The sequence below is a fragment of the Macrotis lagotis genome, chromosome 3 (assembly GCF_037893015.1).
Source record: "Macrotis lagotis isolate mMagLag1 chromosome 3, bilby.v1.9.chrom.fasta, whole genome shotgun sequence".
Taxonomy (NCBI): domain Eukaryota; kingdom Metazoa; phylum Chordata; class Mammalia; order Peramelemorphia; family Peramelidae; genus Macrotis; species Macrotis lagotis.
The window spans coordinates 293887104-293904290 of NC_133660.1; the positions used below are offsets into that span (position 1 = coordinate 293887104).

Sequence of the window (17187 nt, forward strand, 5' to 3'; positions counted from 1 at the left end):
AACTGCTTGTATTGATGCATGGGAAGATGATACTGATGACTCATATGAATCTTCTAAATGATTAAAGCATTTAGAAGGAGCATATATAGACAAGGTACAGGAGGGAGCTGAATATGATGGTATACTATAAAGATGGAGTTAATGGGCAAGAAAGGAACTTACTGTGAAAAAGGAAAAGAGGCTGCTATTTCACATAAAGGAGGCAAGAAAAAGCTATTGCAATGGAGTAGAAGGGGAGGTGAGGGGGGATGAATGAGCCTTCACTCTCATTGAAAGTGACTCAGAGGTCTTGCTGGGGTGGAGTAGGTGCTTTCTCCAAAATACATCAAAAACCTTAGAATTATAACTAACTAAATTATTGAGAGGCAAAATCCACAAAAAGATCCAGTGAGTCAATTCTCCAGTCCAAGTTAACCTGGAAAATAGTGGGAAGACTCTGTTCCATGGGGTTGGAGGGGCAGCACAGCACCAGAGCAAAGGAACTTCAGACTCCTAGGAACAACCCAGGGTGCCTGAGAGCTCCAGCTTCTAGCAGCAGAAGCAGTTTTCTGTCCTGCCAGCACAGGGAATACCAAGCATAACTTAAGAAGATCAGCAGGGAGACCTCTGCCAGAGCAAGCATGAAGCCCAGGTCCTCAGCACAGCCCAAATCCCAGGAAACAGAAACAGGCCCTTGGAGTCATCCAGCAAGAGCTGCAAGGCCACTGTGCCCTGAGTGCTCAGCCTAAGGAAGGTAAGGGAATGGAGGGAGACTGCCGATTCTGTCCTCTGTCCCTGGAACAGGACTCTGGGCCTTTGACCACATTCAGACCCTGGTCACAGTTAGGTCCCCACATAGAGCAGGGACCCCCCTCACAGCCTTCAGGGCAGAAGGGTGAGCTTGTGGTCATTCACAGACCAGGAGAGTAGTCAGAGACTCACACACTGAGGTCCTTGTGGGGGGATGTCCCTATAATACTTAGGAAGCACCCCAAAACCAGGCACAGGCTGGGGAAATGAGTAAACAGAAAAAGAAACCAGATCATAGACAATTACTTTGATACCATGAAAGACCAAAATACTCAATCTGAATATTAGAAAGTCTAAACTTCTGCATCTAAAGACTCCGAGAAATATTGAAGTAGGGCTCAGGCTATGATAAAGCTCAAAAAAAAAGATTTTGAAAATCAAGTAAGGGAGATAGAAGAAACATTGGGAAGAGAAATGAGAGAGATGCAGGAAAAAAAACATGAAAATGAAGTCAAGGAGATCCAAAGAAATGAAGCAGAAAATAACATGTTAAAAACCAGATTAGGTCAAATGGATAAAATAGTTTTAAAAAAGTTATTGGGGAGAATAATGCTCTGAAAAGCAGAATTGTTCAGATGGAAAAAGGAGATAAGAAAGCTCTCTGAGGAAAATAAATCCTTCAGATGTAAATGGAGCTAAAGAAAGCTGATGACTTTGTGAGAAATCAAGACACAATAATTCAACACCAAAAAAATGAAAAATTAGAAATATCTCACTGAATAAACAACTGATCTGGAAAACAGACCCAGGAAAGATAATTTTAAAATTATTGTACAACCTGAAAGTTACAATCAGGAAAAGAGCATTGACCTCATTTTTAAAGAATTCTACAAGAAAAATGCCCTGATATCCTAGAAGCAAAGGGTAAAATAGAAATTGAGAGAATCCACCAATCTCCCCCAGAAAGAGATTCAAAAAACAACCCCCTGGAATATTATAGCCAAGTTCCAGAACTCCCAAGTCAAATAGAAATCATTACAGGCAGCCAGAAGGACACAATTCAAATATCATGGAGCTACAGTCAGGATCACACAGGACTTAACAGCAACTACATTAAGGGCTCATAGGGCTTGGAATATAATATTCTGGAAGGCAAAAGAGCTTGTAATGCAACTGAGAATCAACTGCCCAACAAAACTGAACATACTCTTGCAAGGGGAAAAGATGGATTGTCAAGGAACAAGGGCAATTTCAAATGTTCCTGTTGAAAGGACCACAGCTGAGCAGAAAGTTTGATCTTCAAGTACAGGACTCAGGTGAAGCATAGAGAGCAGAGGAGAAGGGTAAATTATGAGGGATTTAATGATGATGAACTATGTTTATTCCTGCATGGAAAGATGATACTGATGATACATGAACCTTCTCATTTAATAGAACAGGTAGAAAGGTACAAGAGAGAGCTGAATTTGAAGATATAATATATTGTAAAAATGGAGTAAATGGGTAAAAAGGGAAATTTACTGGGAGCAAGAGAAAGAAGAGGTAGAATAGGCTAAGATATTTCATATTAAAGATATTTCATGTAGCTTTTGCAATGGTATGGAAGGGGGGGAGGTGAGGGGAAATGAGGGAGCCTTCATTCTCAACAGAAATGGCTCAGAGAAGAAACAGCATATACACTCAATAGGGTATGGACATCTAGGAGAAAAAGTAGAGAAAGGGGGCAGAGGGAAGGGAGGGGGGAGGTAGGGGATAGAGGAGAGGGTAGATCATAGGAGAGGATAGTCAGATATAACACATTTTCTTTTCTACTTTTTGCAAGGCAGTAGAATTGGATGGTCTGTCTGGGACTATGGGGCCTGGTGGTTGCTGGGTCTCTGAAATGGGATGTAGGATTGGGCCCTCCTGGCCCCAGGGTCAGTGCTCTGTTGGCTGCCCCACAGTACATTGTTGAAGAGGGACAGAGTGAAAAGAGAGAGAAAATATAATAGATGGCAGTGGGAAGGAATGGATGGAGGGAATTAAAATCAGCCACATCAACTGTAGAAAAATATACAAATAACTTCTATGAAGACATGAAAAAAATGTGATCCACCCAGACAGAGCTAAATGTATCAGAAGACAGACTAAAACACATTTTTTTCTCTTTCTTTTTACTTTATTTCTCATGAGGTTTTATATTTTTGTGGGGGAAGGGGTATTATGTCTACCTCTTAAACAAGAATATTTTAGTAATATATAAAAAAACTAAAGAAAAATTTTTAAAAAACAGTTATTGCAAAGAAAGGAAGAAAGGAAGGAAGGAAGGAAGAAAGAAAGAAAGAAAGAAAGAAAGAAAGAAAGAAAGAAAGAAAGAAAGAAAGAAAGAAAGAAAGAAAGAAAGAAAGAAAGAAAGAAAGAAAGAAAGAAAGAAAGAAAGAAAGAAGTGGCTCAGAGAGGAAATAACATATGCACTAAAGTTTGTATAGAAAAATCTATCTTACCCTAGAGGAAAATGAAAAGAAAGGAGATGGGAGAAAGGGGACAGAGGGAGGGGAGAAGTGTGTAGGTGATAGAAATGAGGGAAGACCATGGGAGAGGATAGTCAGGTATAACATACCTTTGAGGACAGACAGATTGAAAGGAGGGAGAGAGAATAGAATAAATGGGGGAAGGGAGGGAAGGAAGAGGATAAAGGGATATATAGCTATCAATAGAAACTGTGGGGAAAATATTGAAGCAATTTCTCTGATGGACTTATGATAAAGAATGCTACCCATGGGGCAGCTAGGTGGTGTAGTGGATAGAGCACTGGTCCTGGAGTCAGGAGGACCTGAGTTCAAATTTGGTCTCAGACACTTAATAATTGCCTAGCTGTGTGACCTTGGACAAGTCACTCTTAACCCCATTGTCTTAAATTAAAAATAAAAATTTTAAAGAGAATGTTATCCATACCAAAAACAGAGCTGATGGTATCTGAATACACACTGAAGTACACTTTTTTTCCCCTCTCACTTGATTTTCTTTAGGTTTTTCTATCCTTTTACAACAGGACCATTGTAGTAGTATGAAAAAATTAAAAAGTAAGGAAAAGAAAATAAGGGCATTACCATCCTTCCATCACCATCTTTATAACAGGAGTCATCCTCAGTTTCTCACCTTTGCTCACCATCCATCACAAATTAGTTGCAATGTCTTGCTGATTCCATCACATCAACAACTCTCCTATTGGTCCCCATAGCCATCATAGTCCTAATTCCTACTGCCTCTAATATGGACAATAGTCTCCTAATTGGATCCCCTTTATCTATTCTCCCTTCTTCAGTCTAGTCTCTTCATGGTTGCTGAATTGATATTTCTATAACAGATCTGCACATATCATGCTCTCTGCTCAGGAGCTTCAGTGGTTTCCCATTACCTTTAAGATGAAATGAAAATTGATTTGTAAATATTCAAAGTTCTTTATAATTTGACTCCAACTTATTTTACAAAGTGATTACATAATACTCCCCCCATGCATTCTGCACCAAACTGACCTAACTGCCTTTACCCACATATGACATTTCAGTTCCTTTTTTTTGTGCTTTTGTATAGGCTTTTTCCCATGCCCAAAATACTTTCTCTTCTCATATCTACCTCTTAGAAGTCTTTGCTCATCTTCAGGCTTAATTAATATATATCTCCTTTAAAAGACCTTTCTTGGGGCAGCCAGGTGCCTACCCAACCTCAGACACTTAGTACTTACATAGCTGTATGACCTTGGGCAAGTCACTTAACCCCATTCCTTAAAAGAACCAAAAAAAGAGTTTTCTTAATTCCTTCAAATGCCAATGTCTCTCCCTGTTAAAAGAATGAGAAGAGAGAGAGAGACAGAGAAAGAAACAGATACAGAGAAAAAAATGTGTGCATATCTTTGTGTATGCTTTTACTGGACTTCCTATTTCGTTGACATAGGAAGATACATTGCATATAAATCAATAGAGAGATTTCTAGACATCTAAAGATAAACAAAATAAATACAAAGTAATTACAAAGCAATGTTCTTGATGGGGAATAGCACAAGTCCTCCTTGATTTTGCTCTATACAATTCCTTATAGAAAGTGATGTGAAATCATAGGGCCACAGATTTAAGATTAGAAAAAATGAAAACTCATCTAAATGAACATATTCATTTTATGGATAAAAAAACCATCACAGAGAGCTTAAGGGACTTGTTCAAGAAGAGTAAGATATTAAGCAATGGAATCTAGATATATAGAACCAGCTTGAGAAGAGTTTTAAAATTTCAAGTCAAGAGATTTATACATTTATACAGTAGTGGTTGTACATGAAATCTGACCATATCTGTCCCTTGGCTCCAAAGACTGACAAAGTTCCCAAATGTTCCCAGCAAAACCAAAATAAAGCAAAATTTTCAAATCATAGAGATATAGATATGCACATTTATGCCTCTTAATTTGATATTTAAAGTACATAAGTATATGAAAACATATATGTGCTGCTACACTTAAATTAGTATATGTATACATGGATATTATATGACAGATAATATATAAAATCTTAGATAAATAGATAGATATGGAAGGGAAGGAAAAAAGAAGGATAAGCATTTATTAAGCATGTACTGTGTGTCATATCCTGGCACTTTAAAGATATTGTCTCATTTGATGCCCAACAAGGACCTTGGTAGTTAATTTTATCATTGTGGAAACTGATACAAACAAAATTTGAGTAACCCAGGATTTTATAGCTAATCTGAGGCTAGATTTGATCTCAGATCTTTCTGATTCAAAGGCAAGTTCTCTAACTATTGAGCCATATAGCTACCCCAATATATATACATATATATATATACCCCAATATATATACATATATATATATATATCTGTAGCTGTGTGTGTATAATATATATGTGTAAATGTATATGAAATTCTGCTTCAATTCTTGCTTATATTGACATAATAACTTTAAAATTCTGATATAGTGAATTTCTTTGTAAAGCCTTGGAAACATTTCTAAACTTCATTTGACAAATTTGTCTTTTTTCTGAAACTCCTCAAATTGCATCCATTGCCCCATGGAGTTCACAAGTCTTGTCTGTAAGTGGGAAGGGCCCAGGGCTTCTGCTAACAAAGGAGAGCTTTTTCTTTTAGAGATGAAATGAAAACATCAGAGCAGGCAACTCTCACAAGCCATGAATTGTCTACTGTCTCTAGATATATATTACCAAGTATAACCTGAGAGACTTGGTAAACAGATGTCATGGCCTCTGACTCTGGGGGAATCATTCTATCTATGAATCCCAGGAGTCAGTGCTGGGGATGGCAATCAAAGTTGGATCTGAAGAGGAGCTGACCAGACAGGAGGTCTAGAGACCTCCCAGGAACCCAGGTCCCAGACATACAGAAGAGCGGAAATCCCATTGTGACATTGGTAAGGAAGCTGGCATCTCTATTTTCCTCTTCCACACCAAATAGTACGACCACAGCTAAGCCAAATGAGTGTCCAAACTAAATCTAACATCCTTTTGTAAGCCCCTTGGAGTTGGGAGTCTCTAGACTATTTAAACAGGGATAAGTCAGTCCACGTCAAAGAGTCGGCAAATCGATTCAGAAGTAGAATTTCCATGAGAGGAAATTCCAGTATGGGTGAGACAGGAAGAATCAATTTTAAAAAGGAAGTTGAATAGTTTTTTTTCCTGACCTGACCTTCTGACCCCCTCCATCTCCAAATCTTTCTCATATTTCAAGATCCCGTTCCAAAGCCATGTCCTTTGAGAATCCATCACTGATCATCCAGCTAGCGGTACCCCCCTCTTCCTTGAGCTCCTACAGTCCTTGTCCACATCACTTCTTGGACATATGGCATATGCTACTTTAGCTCTCTGAATGATTTTTCAAACTAAGATATAAATTCTAAGTGAGGAGAATTGAGGTTGTGAAAGGTTCTGCTCTCTCAGTCCCAACTGATAGGAAACCCTAAATTTCTTTTGCCAGGTGACAAAGGGACAGTGTGCTTCATGGGGCAGGGCACTAAACTGGGAGTCAGAATGCCTAGGTTTGAACCCTACCTCTGCCATTTATTACCTCTGCGATCTTGGGCAAATCTCTTGACCTCAGGTTTCTCCTCTGTAAAATGAGGACATTAACCTTGGATAACCCTTAAAACCTCATCCAGATTTTATATTCTATAATTCATTAATAAAGAATATACTTTAAAAACTAGATCCAAGGGAGATCTAGTGATCCTAGTCATTAAAGCTCCAAATCAAGTCAATGTGATGGATAGAATATCCTATCCTGAGAGCAGACTTTTATTATGGGGGGGGAAGGTAAGTTTAAGGTTTTGTTGCTAAAGGACAGTTAATTTTGTAATACACACACACACACACACTTTTCATAAGATGCATGGCAAAGTTGGGAAAAATGGAGACAGGACAAAAAATTATTTGAATGTGCCATAGAAAAGTATAAAAGCAACTTCCCAATTTTGCCTAGATCACAACATGTATGATAAACAATAGCTATTAGATAATAATAGAGATTTACAATTAGAAGGACTTATACACCATCAAGTCCAATCCAATAACACCTTTATTTTATAGATAAGAAAAGTGAATAAGTGACTTCTCAGTATCACACAGCTAATAAACTTTGAGATCCAAATCTAGAGGTTTAGTCATTATAACATGCCATGGCACAGAATGTAGCCAGGTCCCAAAAAATGCCAGTTTGGGGGCACATGAGGAGCAGGAGGGAGCAGAAAGTATTTTTATGAAAGTCAGCAAGGTGCTGGAAACAAACTTTGCCTGGATCAAAAGGTTGATGGGACTGAGTCTGTCTTGTGAGACATTTGAGAGGTACCACATGATGGTGAGGAAAGGAAAGTAATCTATGGCCTTTGGAAGAGAGTAAAACTCATCGGCTGAAGCAGGGGTGAGGCCCATGGGTTCAATCTCATACACAAAATTCTAACCCCCTTACCAATTAACTTGGAAGAGGATAGATTTTTAAAAGATGAATTTAAAACAACAAAAGGTTAGACTCAATTTTCCACCACCAGGGATCTGTATGTCAAAATAACAGCATGGCATAAAGGGAAGAACAATTTATTTTGAGTCAAAAGATCTGGGATTTGGTTGCAGGTCCTGTCACTGCTTGAATGACATATCCTTGTTAAATATCTTCACTTGGCTGATCATCAGTCAGAGACATCTCCAAGGACCATTCCAGTTCCACATTACATTATTCTAAGACATATCCTCATGGAAAATGAAGACCAGATTGTCATAGTCCTGGTACTTATATTCTTTGCCCTACTGTCAATCAGCTGTCAATCAGTTCCTCCTCCTTAATTAATTGACTGGCCACAAGCAAATATTAAAGTTTTACTATGGACCAAAACTGAGGCTAGAGAAAAGGTCAGCACAGGAGTTTTGCTCTCAATGGCTGAATGTCTAATTGGGAATACAACATGTATCATTGCTCCTACCCCGTATTCATTCATCTAGTTGTGTGAAAAATCCCTTCTGTAACCACTCTTCCAACAGGGATGTCTGAAAGTGGAGAAATATAAGAAACTTTTCTCTTTATTAGACCCTGATGTCTAATAATCTGACTGACAGATGCATCTTCACAAAATTCCTCAGGCTTCTGAGAGGAAAAAAACTTACTTATCCTGTGGGGAAGATGTTTAGTTCAACAACAGCAGGTTTCTTCTTGTCAAAGTTGTGACCCAGAAATGATCATGAAAGAACAGCGATGAGGCTACAAAAGATAAGGATGTGAGAGTCCTTTGTTTTTTGGACAAAAATGATATAGGGATAACTGAAAGGGACTAACCTTCTAAAGAGAACGTATTTCCCAGAAAGACAGATAACTCCCAATTATCCCCAGGACTGTGGTATGTGAAGAAATGATTGAAAATGTCACACTTTTCAAACACCACTTCATGCTTAAGTTCAATTCTCTTTCAAGCCCTTGACTGAATTATTGCTGGAGTGCTACAGATTTTTAATTTCTCTTTCTCTTTGAAACCACATACTCCTGCAATGGAGCCACCTTCCATAAATGAACCACCTGGTCCTAAGGAAGGTAGCATTGGCAAGATAAACTAAGTGTTTGTTCAAGAAAACGTGAGAAACAGTGTGACCAGTCCAGAAGAAGGTGGTGTACAATTTCAGAAGAATCATAGCATTTAGACAAAGTCCAGCTGCTCCAAGGCCTTCAATTCAAAATGAAGTTCAGAGAGCAGTGATTGACCCATTGTCGCATGGTCACAATAGTAATTAGTGGCAGAGGCAAGATTTGAAGCCAGATCTTCTAACTCCAAATTCAGTGCCCTTTTCTAGAGCAATTAAACAGGGAGTGTGATTGGGACTCTGTCCAGAGTTCTTAACTCAGGAATGCTGGAAGTATTTCTAATCCTTTATCATGCCAGATTATCTCTAGACATCCTGGTCTGTATTTTGCCACTAGACCCAAATGTCTGTGGACGAAGAAACGAGGCTGATCACTTGGCATCGCTTTCCCCCACTTAAATGCAATTCACTTGCAGCTTCCCGATTTCCTGTTCCACTTCAAGAAAGGTCAAACAACGATGACAATTCTTGGTGCATAAGAATAAATAGGAAGACCTAATAATTAGGTCACGTGTGGATGGACAAAGGGCAACTCCTCCTCCACATGGTGTCCTTGTAGAGGTGCGTTTTTCTATTTATATTGTGTTCCCAAGGGCAAAAATATTCCTAGTTAGAGTACACTGATTCTACTACAGCCCAGTGCCTCTCAGATAGACTCAAAGAAGGATTGCATGAAGATAATTATAATAAGGAGATTTGTCACTATTTTCTCTATTATGATTCATAAGATAAGGAATGTAGGGTTTGCGAAACACAACAAATGGGTCACCCAAATATTATTTCCAATAGGCATTAGCAACCCTTTGAACTTAAGCACCAACATGCTACCTGCTGTCCTGTTAAATTCTGCGTTGCTTCTGCCTCTCTTATTCATTTCCATTTCTCAATTTGCAGCATATTTGGAGGATGTTTAAAATCATTTAATAATAGAGCTAGAATGGATATTATAGATTCCCATGCCACACTCTCATTTTGCAGAGGTGTGAACCAGGACCAAAAGAAGGCAGTGATATCCCCCAAATCATATAGCAAGTTAGTGACACAACTGGGTCTTCTTCCTCTTAGTTTAGTTGCCTTTCATATTTCTTCCTGACTAAACTATAACCTAGTTTAGATTAGAAACCTTGTTTTACAAATGCAAATGAGACTAAAATAGACAATCTCTTAGATCCCTTTCAATTATAGATCCTATGATCCCTCTCAGATCCTAATGGAGCATCTATTTTTTTTTTAAAAAAAAGGAAGTTCATGAATGCCAGCTTTTATTATTTCTGGACATTTAAGTGGGCAGTGGATTGAGTGCTGGCCTTAGAATCAGTAGGACTTGAATTCAACTTCATCCTCAGGATCTTATTAGATAAATGACCCCAAAGAAGTCACTTAAGCCTACTTGCTTCTGTTTCCTTAATTGTAAAATGAAATGTACAAGGAAATGGCAAACCATTCTATCATTTTTGCCAAGAAAACTCCAAATGGACTTCCAGAGAGTTGGATAAAACTGAAACAACTTAAAAAAACAGCAATTATTATTTGAAGAAGAATGGAGTCAAGATGAATAATGAGTCAACCCAAACTACAAATCCTGAGAGACTTGGATTCTATTTATGATTTTTCTGAAGGCAGCTTTCACCTCCTTGTTCCTCAGACTGTAAATGAAAGGGTTCAGCATGGGAATGACCACAGTGTAGAAGACAGACACCACCTTGTCCTCTTCAAGTGATTTGTTTGAGTTGCTACGCATATACATAAATGTGAGAGTTCCAAAGAAGAGTATCACAGCTGTGATGTGGGAGGCACAGGTGGAGAAGGTCTTTGCTCTGCCTCCAACTGACTTGACATGCAGAACGGCCTTAATGATGAAAAAATAAGAAACCAGGATCACTAGAGCATTGGCCAAAATAACAAAGTTGCCAAAGAAGAGAATCAGAATTTGGCTGTTGGTAGTGTCACTGCATGAAAGTTGCACCAGAGGTGGCAGATCACAGAAGAAGAAATTGATCTGGTTGGGCCCACAGAAGGAAAGTGTGAATGTGCAGGCTGTGCGGAGGATGGCTCCTGATAATCCACCACTATAGGCCCCTGCCACCAAGCCCCAACGGGTGCCTGGTGTCATAGCTGATGAGTATAGGAGAGGATTGCTAATGGCAACATAACGGTCATAGGCCATCACTGCTAGCAGAAAGCACTCGGTGCCAGCACAAACAGTGAAAAAGAAGAACTGAGTAGCACAAGAATAATAGGAGACACTTGTCCTGCCAATAACCAGGGTGACCAAGATCTGAGGAATAATGACTGAAGAGTAGCAGGCATCCAAAAGGGAGAGGTGGCTCAGGAAGAAATACATGGGAGTGTGGAGATGGGAATCCAAGCAGATCAGTAGGACCATGCCCATATTACCCAAGACAGTGATGAGGTAGAAACTGAGAAACACCAGGAAGAGAATAGTTCCCAACTTGGGATGGTCACTAAAGCCAATGAGAATGAACTCTGTCACAGTGGTGTGATTCTGCTCTGCCATTGACTCCACTATTGCCTAAGCGTGTGAGGGAGAAAATGGTATTATAAGACCCCAGACTTGGAAACATCATGTCATTCAAATCACACTGTGAAGGAAACTCAGCAAGGGTCTAAGGGACACTTTAAAGAAAAGACAATGATTGATTTCATCTCACCCTAGGCAAGTCAAATAATATCCATGATTAGTCAAAACCTTGGCATAGGATGTGACAAGGCAAGAGTGATTGCTAATAAGAATAAAAAGAAAAGGTTCTTAATCAGGAAAAGAGCAAGTCATAATAACAAGAAGAATTAAAATTTGGAGCAAACTTTCTATGGGTCAGGCACAGTGCTAAATACTTTGCAATTATCTCATTTCATCAACCCTAAGAGGTAGGTGCTATTTTCATCCTTATTTTAAAGGTGAAGATTATGAGTTGAACAGAGGTCAAGTGATTTCCTCGGGATCAAATAGTTAGCTGATGCTAGTTTTGAATGAAGGTCTTCCTGACTGCCGACCTGCTGCTCTAACCACCACACAAATGCCAGTTTACATTTAGTGCTCAAAAATCTAAAGGATAAAAATGTTAGGAAACCTGGCTCCGATCACAGGACATTTAGGATAAAAAAAACAGAAAGGAATCATGAAGCAAAATATGGAGCATTGTTAAAGGAGTTGTTCATTTGTTTGATAGTGTGATAGAAAGGAATGTGAATTTGGAGAGAAAGGAGATTTACTTTACTCTGAGAGACAATCCTAAGAGTAATTCATAGAAAATAAAGAAAGTAAGATTTCAATTCCTTATAAGACAAAAGTTCCAAGAATTATGAAGCTTTAAATTGCTTTGAGAAAAAAATGAGAACACCATTATTGCCCCAAATTCTGGAAGACTACATAATAGGAAAGGCCTGTTCAGATAAGGAGAGCTGCTTTCCTAAAAGACTTACATTTTGGAAGACCATTTTATTATATTATTCTTGCCTACTTACTTAGGAGGTGAGCCCCTTGAGAGCAATGATTTTATTTTGCCTTTATTTCCCTACCATGTGGCACAGCCCATTGTAGGTGCTTAATAAATTATTTCAGTACAGTGTTCTACCTTCAAATTCTCCCCTTTATCTCATTCTTCCCCCATTTCAATGGCATTCTTCTATGTTTATGCTTCTTATCTCAAGGTTCAAATTACCTGTATGACATCTTCCCAGCTCCTCAGCAACAAAGAGGCATAACTAACCTTTGTTACATTCTTGTTCAAATACACATTTACACACACACACACACAAACTAAACTGAGTCATCCCCTCAAGTCATAGGAGAGAAGTTCAAGTACCCTTTGAGACATTCCAAATTCCAAAACACTGCCTCTTTTCAGCCTCATCACCATTGACCATGCATTCTATGAGGCTAAGCTAACAGCCCAAAGAATTGTGCTGAACCTTCTCTGCTGATTTGATGTGAACTTAGGCAAAGCATTAAATTTGAGTTTTTTTCAATGTACTCCTCAGCAAATTGGGGCCCATGGTCAGACTGGCCCTCCCTATCCCACTTCTAATTCATTTTTGACTTGTTTAAATTTATTATTCTGATTATCAGTTTACTGTGGGAAATTTATCAATATTTTTGGAACACCTTAGCTTCTTACCATTGCATGATGGCAATCCTCTGTTCCTTGGGGCTATAATAAGAAAACACAATCTCTGGTAGATTCTGCCAAACTGTCAAGGAATTGCAGTGTAGCCTGGCAAGAGAATGTTTTTCAAGAACCCAGAAAAATAGAGAGGGTCATCAGCAGGAGACCATCCGATAAATGAATAGTTTCTTCAGCCATAATAACTCACAAAAATAACCTGTTATAATGTGGAGCAAGTGTGACTTCTGTCCATGTGGAATAACCCAGATTGATGAAATTATAAATTGATGATGATCCTTATACTAGAATATTTAAAATAATTCCCTTCTGAAATATATTGCTACTTCCTAATGGAAAAAGTCTATGATCAAACAGTCAACAAACTAGTATGTATTAAGGGTCAGACACTGGTAGATACTGGGGAAACAGTCTCTACTCACAATGAACTTGCAACTTAATGATCATGCAGATATATGTAAGTTGTCATCATGTACACATTATCCATAAATAATGCCTACAAAAAGTAACAGGTCACCTCAATTATTAACTCTCTCCTATATTTTAAGATCCCTCTAACATCAATGCAGGATTTACAATACCTGTGTAGGAAACAGCCTTTTCTCGAGCTCGTGCAAGATGGAAGGAACCCTTTGTAAGGCACTACATATATTTTTCTCAGATCTCAAAAACACAATGATCCATGGAGATCAATTCCATGGAGGATCAGAAGTCACAAGAGATATAATTATTCATTCTCCCTTTTCCATGTAATTACTGAAATCCAGATTCTGAAGAAGTTTAGCCACAGACTAAAATGACAAGATTGAGCTGTAGTTTGGATGGGTGTTATTTCAGTTGATGTTTCAGTGAAATGACTCATCAACAACTTTGGCTGACTCATTTAATTGAACTAACCAGATTGATTTTTCTTCTCTGATTCAAACAAGTTTGTATCAACGTGAAGCCTTCCATGGCCCAGGTGGTAATATTGCAATTGCCTCAAGTGATGGTTGCTGGTAATTGATCTGAAGTTCACTTATCCAGAGAAATAGGATAGAATTCTAAATGTAAGGGGGGAAACAGCAGCACCTCATATTCAAGCCACAACTCATCAAGGAATTCATTACCTCTTCCTTTTCACACCAAAGGGAGAAATCTACATCTTGGAAAAGGTGTCTCACAGGAACTGGTGGCAGCATATTCTTGTTGTTACCAATGAAAGGTGCTCTGTGGCCCCTGTGAAAGGGAAACTTGTCAGTGTCCTTACTAGACAAGAGGCTGTACCACTACACCCAACAAAATCAGGTCAGGTGAATGGTATCTGGGCAGGGAGACTAAGGCACATCCCCCCTGCAAGAAATGTATTACCCCCATTTCACAAATAAGGAAACTTGCTCAGGATACATTGCCCACAATCTTTCAGTGTCATTTCCATTAAACCACACTGCCTCAGTGAGTTTACTGAAGGGAAGAGCACAGAAGGAAATCCCACAACTATCTTTCCTCTAGCACCTTATTTTAAAATTCATGTTGGTGAGGTGCCATTCTTTCATATCCAATCATGCTTTACTAATTTGTTTCCTCTCACTTGTACTATGATCCAAAAAGAAAAAAATAACGATATTAGAGAAAAAGTACCATAAGTAACGAAATTTAAAAGAAATACCTTGGTATGTTTCCAAGTATGCCTATCTTAAGAATAAAATAAATGAAAAATCATCACATTATTAATCACTTGTTCTGTCTAAAGAAGCAATTCTCATATTTTTCAAATGTAGCTATTTCTAAAAGAATGTAGGAAGATTGGTAAGAATTATGAATGGAAAGTCAAAATTTGATAGTGGTACCAATGGAATCTTAAAAGTCCTGGAGGAAGGGCCTCTAGCCCATTGTAGGGGTGATATTCATGTATAATATTTTATGAATTCACTAAAGTATCAGAAAGTTATCAGGGTCTCCAGCTAAATGTATATCCATCTAGTTCAACCTAGTCTGGATAGAACTCACATTTTGCTATATATCCATGAGAAGAATAGTGGGTTCACAATATGAGGTTGGAGTGGAAGTGGAAGAGAAGAATATTTGGCTCCACAAAAGAAAAGATTTCCTAATAATTGTCTCAGGGGCAATTCACTCCTCACACAACTGAAGGTCTTTCCAGAAGAGGATGAATGACCATTTCAAGGAGAAGTTGTAGACAGGATCCTTTACCAGGTTGTAGACCAGTTGTAGACAGGATCCTTTACCTTTACCAGAAGCCTCTTCCATCTCTGAGATTGTCTTCTGCTTTGGGGCAAGGCACAACTTCTCTGAGTTTCTTCAATTTCCTCTTCTAGGAGTGTATTGGATCAGAAAAGGAATTAGAATTGCTTTTGGTCCAAAATAGCAGAACTGGGACCTATTTCATAGAAGTAAATTTAAATGTGATTGAAGGAAAAACTCTGGTGATGCGAACTACTCAAAAGTATAATTGGCTACCTCAGGGTCCCCCCTCACTGGAGTTATTCTAACATAGCATCCCCTTTTATCTCTTACCAGAGACGTAGATGCTTATATGCATTCCTTTCCAGAGCTGATATTTTGAGGTAGTGAGGCTCTTGATAAAGTTTTAGGGTCATTTCTAAGTTTTTCTTCTTTTCAAGATTGTCCAGCTAGAGAATCTCCAGTCCTGTTTTGTGCTCTTCCTGATGTTTCTGAACTCTAACTCTATTCTTCCAAACATTCTGCTGCCCTTCCCCACCCCAGACAATTGAATCCCTTCAAGCCAACTTTGAGAAGAAAGCAGTTACAGAGGCTCACCTGTGTGTATTTGGAGAGATGAGGGGTTGGCATTATAGCCACCAGGTGCTGCTAACCACCAACTTGATGATTATTCAATAGGCAGACTACAGAACTGTACTGATCTTGCTATCCCCCCCCCCACCCCGCTACTTGGAAAGGAAGGAGAAATGCCAAGTTCTCTATGGTTCTTGCAACATTGATGTTCTGCACCCCAACTCCACCCATCTTTGGATGGTCTCACCAAGTACCGGCTTACTATCTAGGACATGAGGACTACTGAATCAGAATCAGCTCTCAGTCCCAACCTCTAGCAAACTCCCAGCTGCAATATTTAAATTAGTACATGTCATAATACTTTGGCATAATGGAATCTCTCTCCTACAAAAGAATGCTAATCCATATATGCTCAGTTATACTCAGTAAAAGATTAAGAAATTATTGACATACAGAATCAATAAAAAGCAATAAGCAATAAATAATAAACATAAATCATGTACCACATTCCACAGGCTCTTCTAGACCCAGGAATAAGCAGATAATATGTAAATTGCTGAAAACTCAATTCCAGAAAATATGCTATTCATTCTAGCTAAAGGTTTCCCTTCTGGTACACCACTGGTCTAGAAAACCAACCCCAACTTCCCTCACACCTGAAATTTCCAGACTGTTCCTCCTGTCCCACTACCATCTCTAGCACATACTATCTCCCAGGCTTCAGACTGGTCCTTTCCCAGGACCATTTCCAGGACCAGGTCACTCATTGGCGACAATACCATGTATTGTCCCTCAAGGTCTTCTATAAGATAAGCAAGGCATACCTGGCTCTTAACTGGTCTCTCTTACTACCTCAGTTTTGCTCCTGCTCCAGTTTAACAGGCTCCTTACATCTCATAGGATGCATCTCCCCCTCACAAGATGTTGGTACCCTCAGTGAACCTCTTACCAGTCATTACTACTCTCCCTAGATTCACTGCTCGATGGTTAGCAAACTCCAAAACCTAAAATATTGCCTTATCCTACTGAATTTGCACCCTTGGCTACTGATGCACAAACCCCTGTTCCCTTTCCTCAACTCTCATTCTTTCAATTCTATCCACCTTAGTCAGAACACTATCACCACCCAACATCCTATTCAACTTCAAATCTGTCTGCTCCTTCCACTATGTTCTCTTGTATAACTGCTCCATAATTACCAACAATACTTCCTTTCAATATTAAATCTATCTCTTTCTCACCCCTTCCAACATGTGTCCTTTACCTAAACATAGCTTCTCATTCCCACCACCGTTCTCCATGCTAGCTACACTTTCTTTCATATTAGTCACTATGAGGAAGTAGGAATTCTTTCTGCTCCCTACTACCACTTCCAGACTTTACCTCTATTACTTTACTAAACAATTTTCCTTTAAAGTCCAATTTATTGCCCAATT

The 17187-nt window shown here is 38.8% G+C and overlaps 1 protein-coding gene across 1 annotated transcript; it reads right to left on the reverse strand.

Moving 5' to 3' along the window:
- Nucleotides 1-10422: 10422 nt before the first annotated feature.
- Nucleotides 10423-11406, reverse strand: LOC141516732 (olfactory receptor 9I1-like). Its single transcript, XM_074227723.1, has one exon. The coding sequence runs from the start codon at nucleotides 11365-11367 to the stop codon at nucleotides 10423-10425; it is 945 nt and encodes a 314-aa protein (XP_074083824.1). The 5' UTR covers nucleotides 11368-11406.
- Nucleotides 11407-17187: the final 5781 nt, after the last annotated feature.